Source organism: Hyperolius riggenbachi, chromosome 6 (genome assembly GCF_040937935.1).
Source record: "Hyperolius riggenbachi isolate aHypRig1 chromosome 6, aHypRig1.pri, whole genome shotgun sequence".
Lineage (NCBI taxonomy): Eukaryota > Metazoa > Chordata > Amphibia > Anura > Hyperoliidae > Hyperolius > Hyperolius riggenbachi.
This window is the reverse complement of record NC_090651.1, coordinates 92,851,901-92,875,545: the sequence shown is the minus strand read 5'-3', so window position 1 is coordinate 92,875,545 and position 23,645 is coordinate 92,851,901. Positions and strand designations below refer to the sequence as shown.

The 23,645-nt window shown below is 43.6% G+C and overlaps 1 protein-coding gene across 1 annotated transcript; it reads right to left on the bottom strand.

Annotated features, from left to right (window-relative positions):
- On the bottom strand, positions 1-10,537 carry TOR3A (torsin family 3 member A). The gene is made up of 6 exons (XM_068239662.1): positions 9,926-10,537; positions 8,443-8,556; positions 6,651-6,919; positions 4,773-4,936; positions 3,510-3,634; positions 1-1,526 (listed from the first exon to the last, which is right to left on the bottom strand). Exons 1-6 carry the CDS (start codon positions 10,155-10,157, stop codon positions 1,273-1,275), a joined length of 1,158 nt encoding a protein of 385 aa, XP_068095763.1. The 5' UTR covers positions 10,158-10,537; the 3' UTR covers positions 1-1,272.
- Between the last annotated feature and the right edge of the window lie 13,108 nt (positions 10,538-23,645).

The following is a 23,645-nucleotide window of genomic DNA, read 5'->3' as shown; positions in this document are numbered from 1 at the left end:
TAACAGGCTGATAATATATGTAACATTCATTTTCAATACACCATCCACATGCATGGATAGATAGTCAATGAGATATAAATAAGTTGATGCAGATCTTATGTTATATTTACAGTATTTGATATTTGAGCAGTCAAATTCAGTAGCTAATAATTTTAATTACTCCATTTTGCAGCTGGCTCTGTTTGCATAAATTAACATACAATTTGCATCAACTCAAAACAATTAGCCCATTGTTGACCATCCATGATGGACAGGCAGTCTCTCTCATGACTTGCTAGCTTATCACCCAAACCAGGACCCACATATTGACTGTAGTGGTCAGGTCTAGGAGAACTCATGAAGGAGCAAGGGATTTGTTTAATCTGATTTGCTGTGATCTCATCCTGCTTCAGCACATGATCATGACTAGCAAATCAGAGACTTGCATATCTATCACCTGACCAAACTGATCACATGCTTCTCCGTAACTTCTACACATGACCATCACTAGGTGACTGATATGGGCATTATAAAAATGAAGGCATCGTTTGAATGTTTAATGCTTCTCAGTGCACAGTTTTTAGCTGAGTTTTTGATTTAACCGTTATTATACAGATAATAAGATGTCATTAGTACATGTTTGCATACAACATGAAAACAAACAAACTCAGCAGCTATTGAGTTTACTGGTGAAAGTTTAAAGAATACAGCAGTCACCATGGCTGTCGTTTAAAAATAAATACATAAAGCTTATGGAGTTGAACATCCAATTTCTATAAAATAAAATCTGGATTTTGACCTGGATGTCTTGTTCTTGGCTTGTATGGTCGTTTAAGTCCCTGATGGCATACAGTGCTTTATACTAATAGATCTGCAGTGCAGCCTAACTCCAGGCTTCCTGTTGGAGAATAGAAGGTAAAGATATTCCTCCTGCATGCCACACTTTGTTGTACCGCAACACACCTGCCACAGTGTGAACGTTGTATTGGTTGTGCATTGCAGTGTGGCAAGCCACGCTATAGGGTGGCCATTATGCCACACCACTGTAAACAGGGCCTCAGATGACTTAGCAGAATTAGCCCTTTGAACAGCTGCTTTACAACTAATATTAAAGGCATAAAACACATTCCTGTGCTCTGCACAGGCAGTCATACAGACAGGCTGCAGCAGCAAGCTGAGGTAAGGTGCCAGCCGCCTGCAGTGGTCCTGTGCTGGTTCCTGTGTACTGTAACAGGCATCCTCTTCCCTGTTCTGCCTTCATGGTTGAGGCTTGTGTGGAGAAGTCTACGTTCATTATACTCTAGCCTTTGAAAAGTGGATTCTTTGTGCCACCTTTTTACACCCTTGTGCAGAGAAGATCCTCTCGTCCTTTGGCACAAACACAAGTTCCTGCAGGAGACTCTCTACAGAGCTTTCTGTATATGATAAACCCCGAGCAGTGAAGACATCTCGCACACACAGTCTGACATGAGCACGTTCCAGAGGCAGGAAAGGTACAAAGTCACTAACAAGACCCTCTTGTAGCAGGTGCCACGGCAGGAAGTAATCTGTAAAGGAAAACACACTCGAGTCAATCACTTTCCAATGTTTTTAAATTTATGTTAAAGCCAACTAAACCCAACATTGCACAAGACAAATTCTGAGACACCACATGTTGCTTAGGGTAAATTATAAGTACTGTATTACCTTTAGAAAACAAAGCCTTTAGGCTCAAAAACCTTCTGACTAGTGCAGCTAGCTGCAACTGAGCAGTATCACCTCAGTAATGGAAAGCCTCTTTATGATCCAGAGACTTCCTGGACCCTCCTTCAGCCCACTGATCCATTGTAGGAACCCTCTTTACCTATTCAACCCAGCACAAGTCAAATGCGCTCCATGCAGCCACCCTCCTGGCTGTGTATCAGCACACAAAGCAGCTCATTTGGCCCTACCATAGGCCATAACGGTGAATTACGGCTATAGCAGCCCTCAGTGACTAATTTTGGTGCTGGCAATAGCCCGGACCTCAAATTGGGGGGGAAGGTAATTCAGCTGCCGGCAGTAGCCGATGCTGTGTACGAGAGGAATCGCTACCGGGAGACTTGGGTGCAGGATACAGCCGATATGGCTTATCCTGCTCCTGCACAAGTTCCCGGCGACGTTAAAAAAAGGTTCACAAGCGACTTTCTTCTACTGGGCATGCACAGACCTTACTCAAGCTATTCCTGAGCTGGATAGGTAAAGAGGGTCCCTACGATGGGCTGATGAAAGCAACTACAAAATTCCCACCTCCTTATGTAGACTTGTTTGTTTATTGTAATAGGGGGAAATGTTATTCCTACTTTGGGTGTAACTGATCTGCCCAGCAGCTGAATCCACCAAGTACAAGAAGCAAGCTATACCACAGCTCCAGCCACATATAACCCTTGGAAATAGTACATTAAAATTACAAAAGTAAAAGTTGATGTTTTAACAAAAACCTCTTGATCTTGGCCAAACAACAAATATCACTAAGGCCTGGGGCAAACTACAAGCGCAGCAACAGCGGAACTCTGAGGCAGATCCCACTTGGTTAAAAAAAATGAAGCATTTTCAGAGCTATTTCATTAGAAGGAATGCAAAGTCATATTCCCTCAGAAATTGAGGTGTAAAATCGTTAGCATTTGGGATTAAAGCAGACCTGACCTCAGAATGTCTTCTCTGCACTAAAAGATACACAACAGCATAATAACCTTTAAACAAAAACATTTCTTTGTTACAGCTGATACAAATCCTAAAATAAATCTACACTGTTTCTACTTCCTGATTCATGGAAGCAGACATATTGTTAACATCCAGTCAAATGTCAAAAGTCAATCAAATGGGCTTATCTGCCATAGGCAGTCATGTGACAGTGATCAGATTACAATTTGTGATTAGACACAAATGAGGGGGAATTAAACCGGCTAAACTCTCTAAATACACACAGGGTGCATTTCTCTACGTTTTCCTTCTGTCTTGTGCGAGAGTTCAGGTCCACTTTAACAATTTGTAGCGAGTCTCAGGCTTAACCTGACACATTTCTATATATGAGAAGCCTTTACACAATTTGAGTGTACTGCTTATGAATAAGCCATGCCTCATTAGTAACTGTCAGCCAGTCCATGGAAGGTCAGTCACTACGGTCGGTGTAACTGGCTGCATCAGGGACTGCAGCTATACTCGCCTCATTAGTGACTGTCGGCCAATCCATGGAAGATCAGTCACTAGGGTGGGGTAACTGGCTGTATTAGGGATTGCAGCTATACCCGCACCATGACAGTAATTACTGACACTGATGGGGTCAGATGAGAAGCCAGCTAAGGGAAAACATACAAACTAAAGATTTTTGTATTGAAAAACAATGCATTTGATTTACAATTTTAAATACAATAATAAGTGTGCCTGTGCTATTGCTTTAAGTTTTTAAATAGTTAAAATAACAATTTATTTGATAGGCTATGAAAATCACAGTACCCCTGTGTATAAATATGTATTTTATCCTACATAAGCTAAACAGAACTTGCACGCACCTTCACTCCTCCTTATTGCAGTCTTCAATGGGCGATCCATATCATCCAGAGTAATCTCCTCACGATGGCGACCAGCACGCCAGAAATTAAGTGTCACCTCATTGATGGCACTGCTGCCGGTAGCACTAGAATGAGAAATAGCAATTACATTGTTAGAAGACATTAATAGGGAGGGATTGCATAAAATACATTTTGAAGCTTGTGAGAATTTAAAGCACACACTTTTGTTTTGAATAGGGGATAGAAACAATCGAAAGTGGGGTCAGACTTATTCAGGAACGATGCAAATCTTTTGTTCCAGTACACACGTTAGGACATCTGACCGTCTCAGCTGACAATCGTTTTGGGGACCACCAAGGTCCCATTTGTCAAAGTATAGACAGACAAAAACTTGTTGGTACGTGCTTTTTTTTCTGCCTATGCCTTGACAAAGGGGACCTTGGTGGCCCCGAAAAGATTGCCGGCTAAGACGATGAAATGTCCTAACGTGTGTATTCAAACAAAATATTTGCATAGCTCCTGTATAAGTCGGTGTGCAGTCATAGTTACATATAGTTATTTGGGTTGAAAAAAGACATACGTCCATCTAGTTCAACCAGAAAACAAAGTACACCACCAGCCTGCTCCCTCACATATCCCTGTTGATCCTCTTTCAATTTTTTTTGATTGTACAGTACTGCTAATGGGATTCTGCACCAGCAACCACTCCTGGCAGCCGGCAATTCTTTTTAAATGAATGGTATGGGAATAGATCATCTTTGGTATTTTAATCTATGGAATTTCACTCACTTCCTGTCTGGACTCTAGAAGTGATGAACAATGAGATGCTCCATACATTCAAATTGTATGTACTGTTTTGGAGGCACAAGGGGACCTACACAATAGAAGGAAGTAAGTTTAAATGCCTTGGTTGGTCAGTATAGTAGGAGTCTATCTACCTAGCCACACAGGTCAGGCCTGTTTTCCAGGAGCAGCTGAAGGTGGTGAATTCACTACCTGTCAGCTGCTCCTGCCCACCCCCGCCATGTAGTTGCAAATGCCATGGCCAGAAGGGATGAGATTTTTTTCGCCAGTGTTAACGAACGCTGCCATTTGCTGCATGTAATAGCAGTCGGATGGCGCTTATTTCCAGCAGCCAGGATGCTGAGCTGTCCAGTAAACTAGCAGTTCTACCGTCTGTAGAAAAGAGGCTTTAAAATTGTTTTCTGTTTGTTTTTGTAATTTGAGCCATCTTCATGATGCAGTACTGATGAGAGAGCTTACCTCAGGAATATGAAGATGCTGCGGGCGGGATGGTCTTCAGCAGGCCTGAGAAGGGGCAGCAGCGGTTCCAGGAGGGCTGCTGGTAGCTTGTCTGCCTCATCAAACACAAAGAGGGGCTGTGCACAGCGTGAGGAGATTTCTCTCATCTGCTTCCCCAGCTGAACCTGAGAATGAATCAGTGACACATGACATAATGCAGAGGGATTTACTGAACACTCTACTGCTCATTACATCACATTAATCAGCGCACAGTTTACACATTCCCAGCCATCATCATAAATACTGAGGAATAAGTATTTCCATTTACATCTTGGATGCTGCTAAACCTGAACTAACAGCTCTCATCAGCTGTGCTTCCCTCGGCTCGGGGCAGACAAATGGACCTTTCTTTAAGAACTGCATTGCTCAAAACAGTCAGCTCCCTCTAATAATCCAGATTTATCACTTTTTTTAATATACGTATTTACTGTATTCAACCATTATTTACTAATACTAGTATTTTTTAGCACCTAATTCACTCACACTGGTTTCTTACGCCTGGAACACACAATGAGATTTTCTGGCAGATTTACTGCCAGACCGATAATTTACAACATGTCCGATCTGATTTCCGATAGATTTCCCATTGTTTTCTATGGCAAATCCATCAGAAATCAGATTGGACATGTTGAAAATAATCAATCTGGCAGAAAGTCTCATTGTGTGCACCAGGCATTACATTCTGCTAGGATCTGTCATCTACACATCAGGTCTGCTCAGTGTCCTGGGCACAGGCAGAAAGATAATAGATTACAGACACTAGTCATCAGACCAGAGTAATACTACAGACATAGGCAGCAGCAGGAGGATTTGCAGGAAGAGGCAGGACAAAATCTCAGATGAACAGGCTGCAGACACAGCACTGCTGATGTACTGTATGTGTAATTTATAGGTTTACATATACCTGAAAGCCTAACTTTAGCTACAATTTGTATGTGTATTTTATAGAACACTATTTTAAATTAATCATGCATATACTGGTAGTTTCAAAAAAAATAAAATAAAGTACCGGTACTATTGCTACTCCTAAGTAAACTCTTAGGCCCCATTCACACTTAAAAGCGCAAAACGCCGGCGAATACCGCCAGCGTTTTGCGGGAGTGATTTTTCCGCGATTACACGCAGAAAAAAAATCAATGGACACTGCGGCAATTTTTCTGCGATCGCGTTTAGCGCCTCTATAGTACTGAAACGCGTTAGCCGGGAAATCGCCTGAAAATGGTGCAGGCTACGCGCTTGGCGTTTATCGCTGGCGACTGACGTAAATCGCCCAAGTAAGAACGAGCCCATAGGGTTTTCTAGCACTAGCGCTTTAAAAAGCGATAGCGTTTGAGCGTTTTGCCAAAATCGCCGGCAAACCGCTCTAGTGTGAATGGGCCCTCACTGCCCACCTGCAGTCATTGTGAAGCCATGTCTTCCTACTAGAGAATGACAGCTAAGAGTCACTAGAGAGGCCCGGCTTGAGCTGACTGAGCAATTATTCTAACTCCCGCCCATGTCACTGAAGGGGGAGTGTTTTTCGGACAGACTGGGAGTGAACTGGTAGCTGCAGGTCACAGTAGAAGAGGAAATTGTTGCAGCAGGAATTTTCTAATACTGTATAATTTGAATTGTTTTTTCAAAACTTTTATACGCAATTATTTTAAATGGTTCTGTTGAATGCATAAAAGAAAATTGCCTCAACAGAACTTAAAGCTTTGCCCACCCACTGCTTTTACATGGAAAATATCCCTGTTGGCAGTTTAATTTACTTTACATTATGAAAGAAACAAAAGAGCAATGACATTTTGTACAGTAGTGCTGTATAAGATCAGTCAGATTATAAGATATAGAAATTACCTTATAGGACTCCACATGGGACTGGTGGGGGAAGTGCAGCTGCGGGATGAAGACTTTAGTACAGCGGTTCCGCAGTCCCAAGTGATAAAGGTTCTCAGCCATAATACGAGCAACAAGGTTCTTGCCGGTTCCTGTCCAGCCATGGAAGGACAGCACCAGTGGCTGGTGGGTATTCCCATCTTCCTGAAGGAACCGCTCCAGGGATGACAATATCTGCTTCACTGCCTGGTGCTGCCCATGTACCCGCCGCTCCAGATCCCAGTGCAAACCTGGCAAGGGAGGATAGAAGCTTACATCAGTAATGGGTATTTATTATGGCCATTAATGGGAACTTTCAACAGAGATCATTAGAGGAACCTTTAAAGTGAGAAGAGTACAGAGACGGCCATCTTTATACTCTCTTGAATATTACTAGTGGTCTGGCTGCCTTGTGGATTGTTTGGTTTCAGTAGTGTAAGAACCACTATCCTGGAACATGCATGTGGCCAGAACACCTATTCTTCATGCAGGCTGAGGAACAGCACAATAGTCAGAGCACAATAGTCAGAAAAGTATTTCCTTTGTAAAGGAAGTTAGTAACGGCAGCTTCCATATTTCTCTAAAGGCAAGCTGCCTATAGATGTCCATTTTGAAAATCAGAGTATCTGTTAACCATAGCAGAAATGACTAGGACCCTTTTACCTCCAAAACAGCTCTGACCTTTCTAGACATGGACTCCACAAGGCCACTAGAGGTGCCCCTGTGGTATCTCAATAGTTTTAATGTTGTACCTGATCAATGTGTATTATTGAATTTGTCATGCATATAAAGAGGTCTGTCCATCTGCCTGGAATCACTGCTGGTGAAATGCAGCTGTAGAGACTCCTCTGTGCACACATGGAGAATGTGGACTTGGGCCAGAAGCAGAGCAGCTCGGCTCAGGAAATGACTGGGAGGAAGAGAGTCCAGAACAGAGGAGATTCTTCTAAATAATATGAAGATTCATGTATTGTGGGAAGAAAAATGAAACCAAACATTCAGGAGGTCTTGCAGGAAAGGGTCGATTTCTCTGCATGTCAGGGGGAAATGGTTTATAAAGGCTTCATCTCTACAGCATGCAAATTCATACCTTTTCACATAGCAAAAATTTGCATGTTCATTTTTACACTCAAAACACAAGCCTATAGAGGAAATGAGGCCTACGTCTGAATTTTTTGCTGGTAAAGAATGATCAATGGCTGAAGCCAACACTATGACAACAGTTTAACTGTATGGCTTGTCTGGTGGTTGTACAAGGCCTGCTACACATCATGCAACACTTCAGCTCATACTCAAACATGGGATCCAATTGATATTCAGATCTGAACTGGATCAGATACAGAAGAATGCTAGCGTATGCAATCTCTTCAAATTTTAATCATATTTCTTATTGGATATCAATCAAAAATAACTTGAGAGGAAAAACTGGTACCAAAAGTGGACATACATGCAGAACAATGGCTGGAACTTTGATTGATATTTTCCAGCTTATTGGATCTTCTTCTGATCGAGAATGAGATTGGTTCTTAGTTTGAGATCGGTTGCTGGCAATCAATAAGCTGTATAGTTTTTTGCTTGGTCCAATTATTTACTCGATCAAAATGAGGATCTGAAGTAAAAATTGCATCACACGTACCAGGCCTTAGCTCCCACATGGCGACAGAACACGTTGCTAGCCTGCAGGCTATCGATGCGTCTGTACAACCTTAGCTGTGTCCCGATCACTGTCGGGCAACAGTAATCCCCAGTCTGTACCCAGCCTTACTTTTCTCACCTGTGATATTGTTTGTAACAGCTCTCTGTGTGGGATCGGTGAGATCAGTCACTCTAGTGTACAGATCAGTCAGAACGTTCAAAGAATCCCATCCCAAACTGTTCCAGTTCCAATCTGTAAGGCAAGAGATCACATGAGTACACACAGTACACCAGTACAAAAGTGACAAGGCACACGGGACAGACAGAGCCTCAGCAGAGACCATGCAGAACGTTTGAAAAGAGACAATCAATGGGATGCAAGTATGCCACACTCACTGCTCATTACATGCAGCTTGAAAATTAGCTTATCAAGTGCAAACAGATTTTGATTGGCTCATTTGCAACATCTCAGAAAAATTAGTTTATCACTGATCAGCACTACTTTGGAATGGTGTGGAAAGGGCTTTGAAACGTTTGGGAGCTCTTATTGCTGTTTCACTAGAGAGAATTCCTCTCGCTTTCTGTCGGCATTTGGTGAAACTTTCTTGCTTAAGGGCCCTTTCACACTTCCTGTTACCACGCGGCACACAAAACATCACATCCTGTTGAAGAAGCCGTGATAGCCCTATGGGACTGTCCCATTGGATGCAGTGCAGTGCATCTATGCCTTGTGCCCGGTTAACCTGGAAGTGAGGCATACCGTCATTAGAGTACACTTCACTGTATGGTGGCACTGCAGCGGTAACATGTGGTGCGACTTTTTTGGACAATTGCGTTGCAATCATATAACAAATGCACCACAACGGAATGCATTAAGTATGAAAGAGAATCTGAAATGAAAATAAACGTATGATACAATGATTTGTATGCGTAGTACAGCTAAAATATAGAACATTAGTAGCACAGAGATCAGTCTCATATTGTTTCCAGTACAGGAAGAGTTAAACTTCAGACGTTATCCTTGAAAAAGAGCTTATCTGAGCTCTCCGACTAATTTAGTCAGAAAGCAATGCTCTTTTCTGATGCATTGATCTCAACCTCTCTTACTTTTTCTTCTTTGTTTAAGGTTTTACTGCAGAGCTAATGACCCTTTGAACTTTCAATAGTTTAAAATACAGAGTATAGTTTGCAAAAATAAAAATAAATAAAAAGCTATATAAACGAAAAAATAAGACTTTTCTTTGCTACTAATGTTTTATCAACTATCCATACTACACATACAAGTCATTATATACGTTTTTTTTTTGTTTTGTTTTTCTCGCTTCGGCGTGTAAGAAAGTTAGAGGTCCTGGTGTCAGGAGAGGTGGAGCAGCAATACAAACTAGTTTGGGATTCCAACTATTCCCATCTTTACCGAAATATTTTGTTTGTTGCGATCTTTGTTACTTCTTAGTGAGACTTATTTACTAGTGTCCCCATTGGTAAAAGAAACGATAAAAAAAAAACAACTCACAGGATGACATTACAGGACAGGATTAAAAATCTATAAAGGGTTCTAACCCATTACAGTTACTATCCAGTCTATCAGCAATTTAGTGAATGGAGAAACAGTCAGCACTGACCTGCAGGATCACTCTTCTCTTCACACTTGTCCGGCCACAGCCAGCACTGCAGCCCATGGACATACTCCCAGGAAAGCTGGGCCAGATCCTGCACTTCGGGGGCACCAGAAAACCACACGCTGTCCTTGTCCTTTGCATCCTGACTTTGCTCAGCCAGTCCTGAGTCCCCCTGCTCAGTGCTAAGCACTAAGGATGAGCTGATGAGAAGCAGCAGGATAGAAGCTCTGTGCATTGCAGGCTTAGGCAATTTCTAAACCAGGTTCTTGGGCTGTGTTTGGTTCTTGCAGCTCTGCAGAGCTAGTGATGAGTGTGGCTGGTCAGTGCTGTATGGTTTCCTCTGGATGGAGAATCTCCTCCCTCTTCATCCCTTGTAGGAATACAGCTCACCCATGTGCTGCTTTCACTTGTTATATTGCCTTTTTCCTTTCTCCTCCCTTTGTCACATCGCACCACATTCCACTCCTTACTTCAGGTGTGTCATAGTTTCCTTGTCTGTCATAAGTATGCTGTGATTGTAAGCACGCCCCTGTATGACTGTCACTTTCCCTGGGATGATGGGCTGTGCCTACAGTGCCTGTGCTCTGCCAAATCCAGCGGGCTATTCCTGGTTAGCTGTGACTCATCCTTCATGAGTCCTCCCTGTACGCACTACAGCTTACTGGGGAAGATATGAGGAAATAATGCTTCTATTTGTATTCTGTTACGGGACACACAGTTCTCTGCTGAGAGGATCTTCACGGCTCAAACATTAAAACCACCTGCGTAATAATGTGAAGGTTCCCTGTGTTGCCAAAAACAGCCAACATCCTATAGATGCTCGATAGGGCTGAGATCTGGTAAATACAAAAATGGCATTTACTCCCTTCACTGTCAATGACGTGTGTGACAGACGTACATACACCTGTAATGTGCTATGTAAGGTGTGAGCAGTAATGTAAGTGCAGGCATGAAGGGAACAGATTACAGAGGTCAGGGTTATTTCATTCATCCTGTACTTTGGTGGGGGGGGGGGGGGGGGGGGGGGAGAGAGGGAACAATTGGCTTATTGCTATATTCACACTATCACTGCTATAAAGCAAAAGTAACCATAGTACATTCCATTAGCAATTTTTTAAGTTCCTCTAAGGCCTCAATTCACTAAGCTTTATCAAACACTTTACGTTTGATAATTTACCTCATGGGTGAAATCTAATTTTGAATTCACAAAGAGGTCATAGATTTATTGAACGTTTTATCGATAAAACATTCGATAAATATATATCACCTTAGTGAATTCAAAATTAGATTTTACTCATGAAGTAAATTATGAAACATTCAGTAAAGTGTTTGATAAAGCTTAGTGAATGGAGGCCTTAAAGGATACCCGAACTCAGGGCCGAGCCTGGGCGGGTGCTGAGAGGCGCCGCCCGGCCCCGCTCTCCCCCTGTGGCCGCCGCCGCCGCTCTCCCCCTGTGGCCGAAGCTTCAAGCTCCCTCCCTCTAGCCGCCGGCGCCGCCACGTCAGACCTCGATCAGGCGGCGGGCGCTAGGACCTAGCACGCCACACTGATATGCGGAAGTGACATCACTTCCGCATATAGAGCGGGTGCGTCCGGCGCCCTTTTCCTGGTCGGGTCGCCCGCTGATTGAGGTCTGACTGAAGCTGCTGAAAGGTGAGGGGGGAGCGGAGGATGGAGCGTTGGCGGCGGGGAGCGCTCCTGTCACTCACTAGCTATCCTGGGCACAGATACTACCTATCCTGGGCACAGATACCCCCTGGCTACCTATCCTGGGCGCACATACTCCCTGGCTACCTATCCTGGGCGCACATACCCCCCCTTGGCTACCTATCCTGGGCGCACATACCCCCTGGCTACCTATCCTGGGTGCACATACCCCCTGGCTACCTATCCTGGGCGCACATACCCCCTGGCTACCTATCCTGGGCGCACATACCCCCTGGCTACCTATCCTGGGCCCACATACCCCCTGGCTACCTATCCTGGGCCCACATACCCCCTGGCTACCTATCCTGGGGACATATATCCCTGGCTATATATTTTGGGGACACTGTCTGTTTGTCATTATGTGCATTTGCTGGTGAAAAGCTGTCTTATTATGTGCATTTGCTGGTGAAAAGCTGTCTTATTATGTGCATTTGCTGGTGAAAAGCTGTCTTATTATGTGCATTTGCTGGTGAAAAGCGGTCTCTTGTTATGTGCATTTGCTGGTGAAAAGCGGTCTCTTATGTGCATTTACATGGGGAAAAGCTGTCTCTTGTTATGTGCATTTACATGGGGAAAAGCTGTCTCTTATGTGCATTTAGTGGGGAAATTTTGTCAGTAAATTTTTAGGTATTTGTCAGTAAAAAAATAACGTGAAAGGTTGGCAACACTGGCAGGCTGCGCGGCGCAACGAGAAAGATACAGGCAGCCCACCTCACGCTTGGGCTTGGCGGGGGGAGGAGCCTACGACAGCGAGAGTAGGGTGGCCGCAGGCAGCCATAAATACGCAGTGTGTGACTGCGTCGCACTCGCAGAGCCTCTCAGCCTGAGTCAGTCCAGAGACTAGCAGACTCGCAGGAAGCCAAAGCCAGCCAGGAGCAAGCCCATGGAAGAGGGGTAGGAATGGGGTATCACATGCATGCGGAAAGAGGTGGAAGGTGTGGGTGTGATTAGGCAGGACACTGGTGTGGTTATGTGGTTGGGCGCGGTAAATTTAACCACTCCCATAGGCGCCAGAGAAAATCTTGCACCCAGGTGCCAGGCACCCCAGGCTCGCCCCTGCCCGAACTGAAATGTGACATAATGAGATAGACATGTTTGTACAGTGCCTAGCACACAAATAACTATGCTGTGTTCCTTTTTTATTTCTCTGCCTGAAAGAGTTAAATATCAGGTATGCAAGTGGCTGACTCAGTCCTGACTCAGACAGGAAGTGACTACAGTGTGACCCTCACTGATAAGAAATTCCTCTTTTTTACCTCTTTCTTCCTCTCAGAAGCCATTTTCTGCTAGGAAAGTGTTTTATAGTTGGAATTTCTTATCAGTGAGGGTCACACTGTAGTCACTTCCTGTCTGAGTCAGGACTGAATCAGCCTTGCATAGCTTATATTTAACTCTTTCAGGCAGAGAAAGGAAAAAAAGGAACACAACATAGTTATTTGTGTGCTAGGCACTGTACATACACATGTCTATCATTATGTCACATTTCAGTTTGGGTATCCTTTAAGTCTTATATAGATGAAACTCCGTTGTAATTTTGGGCCTCTATGATGAACTGTACATTTGCCAAAGAAGCAGAATGGGATTTTTTTTTTCTTTGCACAAATCATAGATGGTTACAGACTTAACTAGAAAGCCAATTTTAATCATAAATTACAAGTTAGTTTATGTCCAACTGAAAGTGGAGTTTTAAGTAAAGGCTGTGATTATAGCCACCAAAAAGGCCATTTTTAACATCAAGAATTTAAGCAATGCATAATCTAAATGTACAAAAATTGAGCAATGAGAGAATCCAGGGTGACACTCATTTTGTAAAGAGACCCCTGGTTCTATTAACCGCTTTGCAAAAAAAAATAAAAATAAATAAAAGCCTGTTTTTAGTATTATAGGAAAAAGGATAAGGCTACAACCTCAACTTTCAGAGTACTATGTGCAATTCTGCCCAATCCAGCCCACCCCACCCCACACAAAATCCAGGATAATTGAGAGATTATAATTTTAATCCCCTTCTAAAGTTTCCAGGATGAATAATCTCCCCAAACTTCACAACAATTTTTGAAGTGATACAGTCTTTTGACAATTCACCACCATGAAATCATCTAATCAGAGAAGCAACTGTATTTTGTTGCTCCACATTCAAGATCCAGGCTGCCAAATAGAACCGCTGGGGCTCTGGATGTAGAATTCTCTGTTAAAAGAGGAGTTGCAGACAGGAGGTGTAACTACAAATCATGCCCCTCCCCCCCACCAAAACTTTGATGGGGCCCCTTAACGGTCACAACCCTTCTGTTGCCTCCCATTGGTGACCCTAACAGCCTGGGGGCCCATCTTACAAGGCTCATAAAACAAGTGTAGCTATCAGGATCTTCACACCCATAACATGTGTAGCCACAAAACCACCTGATCTGGAGCATCAGAAAAAGCAAAGGTTGGTAGTTGGGGCCTCCAAATACCTCTTGCCCCCCACCCTGCAGTCACAGAGGCTGCTCCCCCTAGTTACACCCCTGCACCCTAGAGCTTTCCCCAGCAGAATCTGTAGAGCAGGCAACTATACTTTCCTGGGCCAAAAAATCGTTATAAGCAATAACATTGCTTTGTTCAATTCTGATTTTCCACAAAATCCTTAAAGTGAACCTCCAGACTAAAAATCTACTCAGCAGCACTGAAAAGGCTTGATGTTTCTTTAACAGTTTCACAGCATAAGAACTTTGTTTTCTTACATAAGCCTTATTTTTAGCTGCACAAAGGCTAAGCTCCGCCCCATCAAAGAAAACTGCCCGGGCATTTTTCCTCTGATGCTGTGCAAAGCATGATGGGATTTCCCATGTTGTTATTCTCGTTGCCTAGCACCTGGGAAGGATGATCAGCACACAGGACAGTTAGAAGTGAGTCTCATGCTCCCTGTCACCTCTTTTCAACCAAAAAGATGGCTGCCCTCATGAAATCAAACCTTTGCCTGTTCTCTTAAAACAGGATGGGTAAGAGACTATATTACCTATTTTTATTAACATAACTAATGTAACTTAATGACAGTATGTTTGTTTAGGCTGAAGTTCCTATTTAAGATCAACCAGATAGGAGGGAAGGCTTGCATCAAGACAAGCTTCTGCTCAAATCTTCATGCCATAAAGATGCTTAGGGTAAAACCAGAATGCTTGTATACATAAGACTACTCAAAAGACACTTTGAGCTTAGGGCTAAAAGTGTTTTAGGGCTGTAACTATCTTAAAAGGAACTCGCAGTGAGAGAGATATGGAGGTTGTCAATTTTTTTTTTCATTTAAACAATACCAGTTGCCTGGCAGTCCTGCTAATCTTTCTGGTCAGTAGAGTCTGAATCACTCACCTGAAACAAGCAAGCAGCTAATTTTGTCAGAAACATCTGGTCTGCTTGCTTGTTTAGGGTCTATGGCTGAATGTATTAGAGGATCAACAGGATAACCAAGCAATGTGCGTTGCATAAAGGAAAATAAAGATGTCAGCCTCCATATATCTCTCACCTCAGGTTCCCTTTAAACTCACAAGTGTTAATAAAAGCAATGTGTGTCAACAACTCATTTGCCAAAAAGCCCAGCAACCTCTAGATTCACATTTGCTGGGAACAATAGGAACCTGCACCAAATTATGTACGTGGTAGTTACAAAAATAATAGTAATAATAATGGACACCCTTTACCCAAGTATACTTGTCTCGTACTAATCTCATTACTATTTTCTCTCATCATGCAACGCTGAATACCCTAAAATGTCAAAGTAAAAAACAAGAGTTTAGCAATTGTTTTTTTTTACAAATGATAAGAAATGAAAACTGACACAGATGCATGACTGGAATGGCACCAAGCAGTTCAGCATTAGGTTTATCAGACCAGAGAAACTGGTCTTCTCACATTCCTTTACCTGCCTTTCTGCAAGCCTCAGGCATGCTTTCATGTGTCTTGTAGGCTCGATTCCCACTTGCTGCAAAAATATACCCATCATCAGGTACATATTATTTATAAGCTCTTCTCAGTGCAGGAAGCAGATCCAAATGGTAAAAATAGGATCCGCTTCCACTTAGATCTGTTTACTGTATTGTGGTAAACTGAATGCAGAGTGCAAACTTGCCTAATTTTTTTGGAGCATGATCGTCGCCGTCACACAAATATTCATGTGTCCCTGATTCTGCTACTGCCGACTTCTCTGCACTGTCGTCAGAAACAGATCAGTGCCCAGGCATGGGGATCCCCACTAGGATGCAAAAGACCAATGGGAATCCTCAGCAACAGGAAGGATTCTCATTGGTTCATGGTGGACTAATGAAAATGCTCCCTGTTGCTAGGGAGAATTGGTCTATCGTAATCCAATGGACAGCCCCATGCTCCTGCCATCCTCTGGACTGTGAGCTTTAGGAAGGATCAAACAGAAGAGTCAGCAGCGGCAGCACCAGGGGACGTGAGTATCAGCGATTGCGATCGCAGCGGATGCAAGATGGAACTGAGGAAAGTTAATTATGTATTATTTTACTATCAGATGGAATTTAAAATATTTGTAGAAAGATGTTAGTGATGAGCTGCAGTTTCATACACAAGTGTTATAGGTCATGAATTGTGTCAATGTGCACAATATGGGGAAAAACAAATTCTCAAATCCTGCCTTCACTTTGTTATTATAAGTTACTGAATGCTGTTTTAAGAAGGTAAACTTCTGCTTTACAAACATTTTAGTAAGGAGGCTTTTTGGTCTATTTCAGCCCCCTTTCACTCATATGACTTCTGGTTCACCGTGAGCTTGCTAGGCAATCTGTAACTCTTGTTAGATGAGGAAATTGAACTTAAAAAGGGCAACTGAAGCAAGAGTGATATGGAGACTGCTTTATTTATTTACTTTTAAATGAATACTGTAGGGGGGGGGGGGGGGGGGAGCGGGGGAAAATGAGTTGAAGTTACCCAGGGCTTCTAATGGTCCCCCGCAGGCATCCTCTGACAGCGCAGCCAGTCACCCATGCTCCGGCCCCGCCTCCGGTTCACTTCTGGAATTTCAGACTTTAAAGTCTGAAAACCACTGTGCCTGCGTTGCCGTGTCCTCGCTTCTCCTGATGATACCAGGAGCGCACGGCGCAGGCACAGACCATACTGGGCCTGCGCAGTACGCTTCTGGTGCCATTAGCGGGAGTGGGGACACGGCAACGCAGGCGCAGTGATTTTCAGACTTTAAAGTCTAAAATTCCAGAAGTGAACCGGAGGCGGGCTGGAGCATTGGGGAGTGGCTGCGCGGGCACCGGATGCCTGCGGGGGATCATTAGAAGCCCCGGATAACTTCAACTCATTTTCTACCGACCCTCTATAGTGCCCCTTTAAGCGATACCAGTTGCCTGGCTATCCTGCTGTTCCTCTACCTCTAATACTTTTAGCCATAAACCCTGAACAAGCATACAGCAAATCAAGTGTTTCTGACATTATTGTCAGATCTGAAAGATTAGCTTCATGCTTGTTTCTGGCATTATTCAGACACTACTGCATCCTAATAGACCACCAGGTCTGCCAGGCAACTGGTGTTGTATAAAAGGAAATAAATCTAGCAGCCTCCATATATTTCTCACTTCAGTTGTCCTTAAAAAAACAACATACATGTATAGAGAGGAAGGGAATGGATGTAAATAAGAAAAGGTGAGTGTGTATGTTTAGGAGATTGAATGGAACTTGGAGTACATAAATTTAAAATGTGAAGTATGAACCCGGAGACAGGGGCTATTTAGACCCCAGGTCGCTTTTTGTCGTTTACTTGTTTTTGGTCTTTTTCTTGCTTTTTTGTTTGTATTTCCTTTTTTAATTATACATACATATACAGATATTCGTAATCAAGAATTCATAAAATTATCAAACGATGATGCAAAACTAACCCAACATAAGAGGGCTCCGGTGAAGCGCAGCTAACCTAGTTGGGTATAGTACTAATTTGTACGCGGAGTTTGAAAAAACAAAACAAAACAAAAAAAAAAAACACATACAATCAGAGGGTAACTTACCCAGGTACTTGAGGACTTAAATCCCCCCTAGGTAGTTATCCACGTCACTGGTTAGTCACAGGAGCTTTTGGTTAATTGAAAAGCTTGTTGTCTTTATGTTTACTGTTTCAAACGCTTTTGTACACATGCCACCAAAGAGGCAACTAGGTTTATACGGGCCTCCAAGGACTGTTTTATCATCTCAAGTGTCATTCGCCTCAAGTGTAAAAAACAAACATAAAGAGCGTTCTGAGACTGGCAGAAAATAGCAATCACGCTGTCCTATCCAGGACACCTGATATGTAGTGGCTGTCACAATCCAGGTGAGACCTGTTCTGGATAGGACAGTGTGATTGCTACTTTCTGCCAGTCTCAGAGCGCTCTTTTTGTCTGTTTTTAGCCATGTACACTGGGACCACAGAGCTGCATATGAGCAGGATTGCCTGATCGCACCAACAGGGGACACTCCAAAACCCCATTCTATCATTCTCCTCAAGTGTATTAAGTGGAAATTTGCTCTTGTTTATGTACTTAAAAATTCTGTATACCCCGTTATGGACCCATTTCTGTTTTTCAATAAAAAAAACCCACTAAACCGAAACAGCAACATACAATAAAACAAAAACATGTTACCTCACAAGAACAAGACTCAATCATCCAGTGTGACACCCAATACAGCCAAACACAGTGGACAAATAACGGGACAGACGGCTACTTTTAGTGATTGTTTTCATTTTTCTTCTGCTTTCCACCATAAGACATAACTCCAATTTAAAACATTATCTGCAGATCATTTTATCAGCTAAACGGGCAGGAATTAAAAACAAACAAAAAAAAGAGGTTCTCTTTAAATTAGGGCTATCAATATAATCATTTACAGTGCTAGACTTGTACATAAAAGTATACACAAAATGTTCAAGCTCAAAATATGTGTAGCTTGGAGAAAGAATATTGCTCTGTGCCTGCTTCTCCTAACTTAAGAGGAATTGCATTATACTGGCCACATATGCTGTAATGTTACCCACAGTTTTGCAGAGTGACAACCTACCTTAATCTATCCAAAATTCTATTCAGTTAGATTGACCCTCATGCCACACAGTTGTGTAAATACTGGCCAATCAGATTTAGGGCTGGTTCAGACGGACGCTTGCGGAGCGTTTATCGCAAGCGTTCGGAACGTCGCGGTAAACGCTGTTCGGGTCCCGATTTTCGCGAGCGGTCGGGCTGCCCCTGGAAGCGACATGTTGCTTCCAGGGAGCGGCCAACCGCGACGGCTGATGTTCCCCTAGGGGAAGAAAAAAACGCGACCGCATCACGACGCGACCGAAGGCTACTGAAAGCCTGACCGCGCAGCCGCCGCAACGCCCCCAGACGCGACGCCACGCAGACGTCCGTCTGAACCAGCCCTTATACTGGTACAGCAAGCATTTCAGCAAATGTGTCACCTCACACACAAAAGCACCGCCAGATACTTGTCCTGCTTTTCTCGAAGGCTGCTTTCACAGTGGGAAGTTAAGAGGCGCACGTTAGAGGAGCCTGTAACGCACCCCCACCGCACAGCAATGAAAAATCAATGGGCTGTTAACAGTGCCCACGTTGCGTTACACATTAACGCTTCACGTCAAGACAACGTACTGCATGCAGTACTTTATACGCGGCTAAGCCGCGTTAGACTGTTTGCACATGCTCAGTACGGGTGTTTTTATTTTAGGGGCGGAAAGGAGGCGGGGAGAGGCCGCTACGTAGCCAGGCACATGGCTACTTTATATTCACTGCACTTGCAGTGTTTACTCTTTGGAGCGGCCGCTGATTGGCTGGCGGGATCACGTGATGCGGAGAGCTCCACTCACGTGGTCTCCGCAGCGCCTCCGACAGAGCAGGCGCACCAAGAGCTGCTTGTAACGCGGCTCTTGGTAGCGTCCTGCTCCAACACCACCAGGCGTTGCGTTAGTGGCACGTTATGTGCCCTATAACGTCCCCTAAACGCAATGTCCTGGTGTGTAAGTAGCCTAAAGCAAAGTGTAGCTAGACTGGCAACTAATGTAATCAAATTAATATGAGCCTAAGTAGAAGGGTGCCTGTTCTCACATATACATAATGAATGTTATGTAGTTTGTGGTGTAACTCCAATCAAACTGTATAGGTTTAATGTTGGCTAGTCTACACACCCCATTGTGAGTGCAAGCATGAACCATTCTAGTAGGGCTATATTCACTTTAATTTTTTATTAGTCATTTCAGAAACTCTTTAAATTACTGTGAGTCAAAATATTTTACTTTAAAAACAGAATCAGTAACACTAGGCATCTGCAGGCATCTGCAATAACCTGAATATCCAACTGAAGTTTTATCTTTCTGAAAAATAAATTGCCTGTTTAGGTAAAGAGTGCTTCTAGTATAAAAAGATTAGGCCTCTGCCTCTCATGTAAGGCTTCTTTACTACTGCTTCACGATTGGGGGGGGCACGGTTAATTACTTTTCTGCTCGCCTGTAATGCAGTAGACAGGTGACGCAATGCTCCCCTCCTCAGCAAGACATGTCCAGTCTTCTAAAGCTCTGCGGTCACCCCCACCCGCGTTGGCATAGCCTGCTCCCAGCTCGGCAGCGTCCGCCAAGCCACAACAAAGCAGGTGGGGGAACTTCATCAGACTCTTGGAAAAAACACCAAGGCTTGTACAACCCCCCCCCCCCCCCCGCAATCAGCAAACACAGCAGAATCTACCTAAGTGTGAACCAGCCCTAAGACAGAGCCTTACATGACAGGACTACAGTACTAGAAGTACTCTTTAATTGCACTCCTTCCAAAGCTCTGTGCATTACAGGTCTGATTAAGGCAATTAGAGGCCATTTCACAGCCTGAACTTCAGCGTGCTTGTTCCTACTCTTACTGATGACCATCACATAACACAGGCTTGTGTTTCTTTTTTAACAGGCATTCCTTTCATGTTTTAAAAAGTATCCATTAACACTAATGAATTGAGCAACAACTTAGACTTTGCTGGTCACAAATGATCGTTCTGCCAGTTTTGTCTGAAAATGTTTTCAGCTATCTCCTGCTATTTCTTATGGTGGCCATACACGGTACAATAAAAACGTTCGATTTTCCCGTTTATTCGATCTAAATGATCGAATTGAATGAAAGTTGAAAATATTTTTTTTTCCGATCAAGAAATTCGAACGATTATCCCGTTTTTTCGGGAAAAATGATCGGACATGCTGGAAAAATCTTTATATTCGATCTAACAGAATAATCAAACTAAATTATCTAATTGAAAAATTGTACCATGTATGGCCACCTTTACAGGGATCTGAATTGCCCTTAGGCATGCTGAGGGCATTTGATGTTTCCGCAGCAGGTTACCTTTGTACATCCTGCCGCCTCCAAAGAACAGAACATACATCTTGGCAGAAGGCCAAGCAGCATCTGCTGTTAAAATAATTTATGATCACTTTGGGTGACCATTCTGAAATTTTCAGAGGGCAATAAAGTGTGTACGTAGCTTTAGCCATCTCTCAAAGCAACGCAGTGAATGAATACAGAAGGTAAGCAGCAGCATCAGGTAGACAATACTTCCTTATTGGGGCCATTCAGAGTCATACCAGTGCCTAGGAGTCGGTTTATAGCACAATCATTGCAAATAAATGAGTAAAGCAGCCATATTGGCTGATGAATTTATACTTTTCACAGTTTACTAGGAACCAGGAATGTTATTACCATTTTTTTGGCATAACCCAGAGAGATTCCTAATAAACTGATGGCCCCTAGGCCATTCCTTTTGTGTATAAGAGACAGGTTACATTTAATAACATGTACCCGTGTCTTAAGAAAAGTAGCCATCACAAGCAAGAGAGATCTGTGTGGCAAGCACTTCTGTAGGAAACGCAGTTCCACTGCCACTGACATTCAGCACACTGCCACTGATGTACAGGGATGGCTACATGATTAGCCATTAGCTGCAACAATGATATAAATAAAGTGTTACTGCTGCACTTTACAGCAGTTCAAGACGGTTCTACTATTAAAAGAATGACACATTCAACTATCTCAGTTTCAGGTGGACACTGGCAGGTTGGATTGCAAACTGGCATCTTGCACCTCTCAGGACTATGCAAGACCTCTGTCCCTGAGCATCCAGCTCTGCACCCCTGCCAAGGCCATTATAAAGATAACATTCTCCTGCTGATGACAGTGAGCACAGCAGGAGAAGGCATGCTCCTATACTTGCTTTTGTAGTAGCTGCGAGTCACGGCACAGCCAGTGGGACAGTCTTTAAAGATAAATACAACTGGCAAGTGTATCTGCGGAAAAGAAAGCCACACTCAGCCTTACCTGAACAATCCTGGCGATTTCCCTGGTTGGCCAGTAGTTGCTATACTCCGTCCTGAAAGAGGAGAATTAAAGCACACCTGAGGGATATGGAGGCTGGCATCATTATCTCCTTTTAGGCAATGCAGATTGCCTGGCTGTCCTCCTGTGCCATTGTCTCTAAAGGTGTACACACCTGCCTGGTGGATCGATTGCACGGCAGCGGTCGGGGGGGGGCTACATACATCATTATCGGCTGAGGAAGTCGTTATTGGCCGCCTCACCCAACTTTGATCACGTGTCTGTATCTAGCTTAATACCATTAGCCATAGACCCTGAACAAGCATGCATATCAGGCATTTCTGACTGAAGTCTGACTGGATAAGCTGCATGCTTTTTCAGGTGTGTGATTTAGATACTCCTGCAGCCAAAAAGATAAACAGGACAGTCAGGCAATTGGCATTGTTTAAAAGGAAATATGACAGCCACCATATCCCTCTCAGGTCATGTGTACTTTAACTATCCAACCAACAAAAGGCAAAGAGAAGAGTAAAGTTGCCCACTAACGGTACAGTCTAATGAACGATCTATTGACGATGACCATTGGACTACTTATTTTCCCTTCTGTTGGTGGGCCTGAACAATTGTTTCCGATCGATCGCAACAATTAGATAGGACAGTCGATCGTTTGAGAAATTGGACCTATAATGGGCACCTTTAGGCCGAATCCACACTATAAGCGCTTTTCGGAGCTTTTTGTGATTGATTAGCGCGTTCTGAGCACTTTTTAAACATTTCTCCCGTTCACTTACATTGAAATCACGGTAAAAGTCGCCGCGATCGCGAAAAATTGTGGCAATTTTTACCACAATTTTAATGAAAGTGAATGGGAGAAATTATTAAAAAGCACTCAGCAATCACAAAGCACTCAAAAAAGTGTTTATAGTGTGGATCCCGCCTTAAAGGGATACTGTAGGGGGTCGGGGGAAAATGAGTTGAACTTACCCGGGGCATCTAATGGTCCCCCGCAGACATCCTGTGCCCGCGCAGCCACTCACCGATGCTCCGGCCCTGCCTCCAGTTCACTTCTGGAATTCCTGACTTTAAAGTCTGAAAACCACTGCGCATGCGTTGCCATGTCCTCACTCCCGCTGATGTCACCAGGAGTGTACTGCGCAGGCACAGACCATACTGGGCCTGCGCTGTGCGCTCTTGATGACATCAGCGGGATCGAGGACACGGCAACGCAGGCGCAGTGGTTTTCAGATTTTAAAGTCTGAAATTCCAGAAGTGAACCGGAGGCGGGGCCGGAGCATCGGTGAGTGGCTGCGCCAACACAGGATGTCTGCGGGGGACCATTAGAAGCCCCGGGTAAGTTCAACTGATTTCCCCCCGACCCCCCTACAGTATCCCTTTAAGCCTGGCGTATGCTTACTCTATCTACCAGAGCAGTTTGTCTATTCTCACCACACTGAGGCCGGATCCACACTATAAGAGCTTCTCTGAGTGCTTTGTGATCGATTAGTGCTTTTTAAAAAGGTCTCCACTTTTTACCGCAATTTTAATGAAAGTGAATGGGAGAAATTTTTAACAAGCGCGAATCAATCATAAAGCGCTTATAGTGTGGATCCGGCCTAAGGGGCCTTTTCCACCAGCAATCACAGACGCCAGCGATTTTTCATTAATTTTGTTATGAGATTGCGATTTTTCATTTGCATTGCATTATCTCTCT

Excerpts from the sequence above, each read along its gene's own strand:
- TOR3A (XM_068239662.1), bottom strand. The coding sequence starts at position 10,157 with ATGCACAGAGCTTCTATCCTGCTGCTTCTCATCAGCTCATCCTTAGTG. Across the intron at positions 8,557-9,925 it reads AGAGAAGAGTGATCCTGCAG|ATTGGAACTGGAACAGTTTG; the intron begins GTCAGTGCTGAC and ends CTTGCCTTACAG. Across the intron at positions 6,920-8,442 it reads TGTTACAAACAATATCACAG|GTTTGCACTGGGATCTGGAG; the intron begins GTGAGAAAAGTA and ends CTCCCTTGCCAG.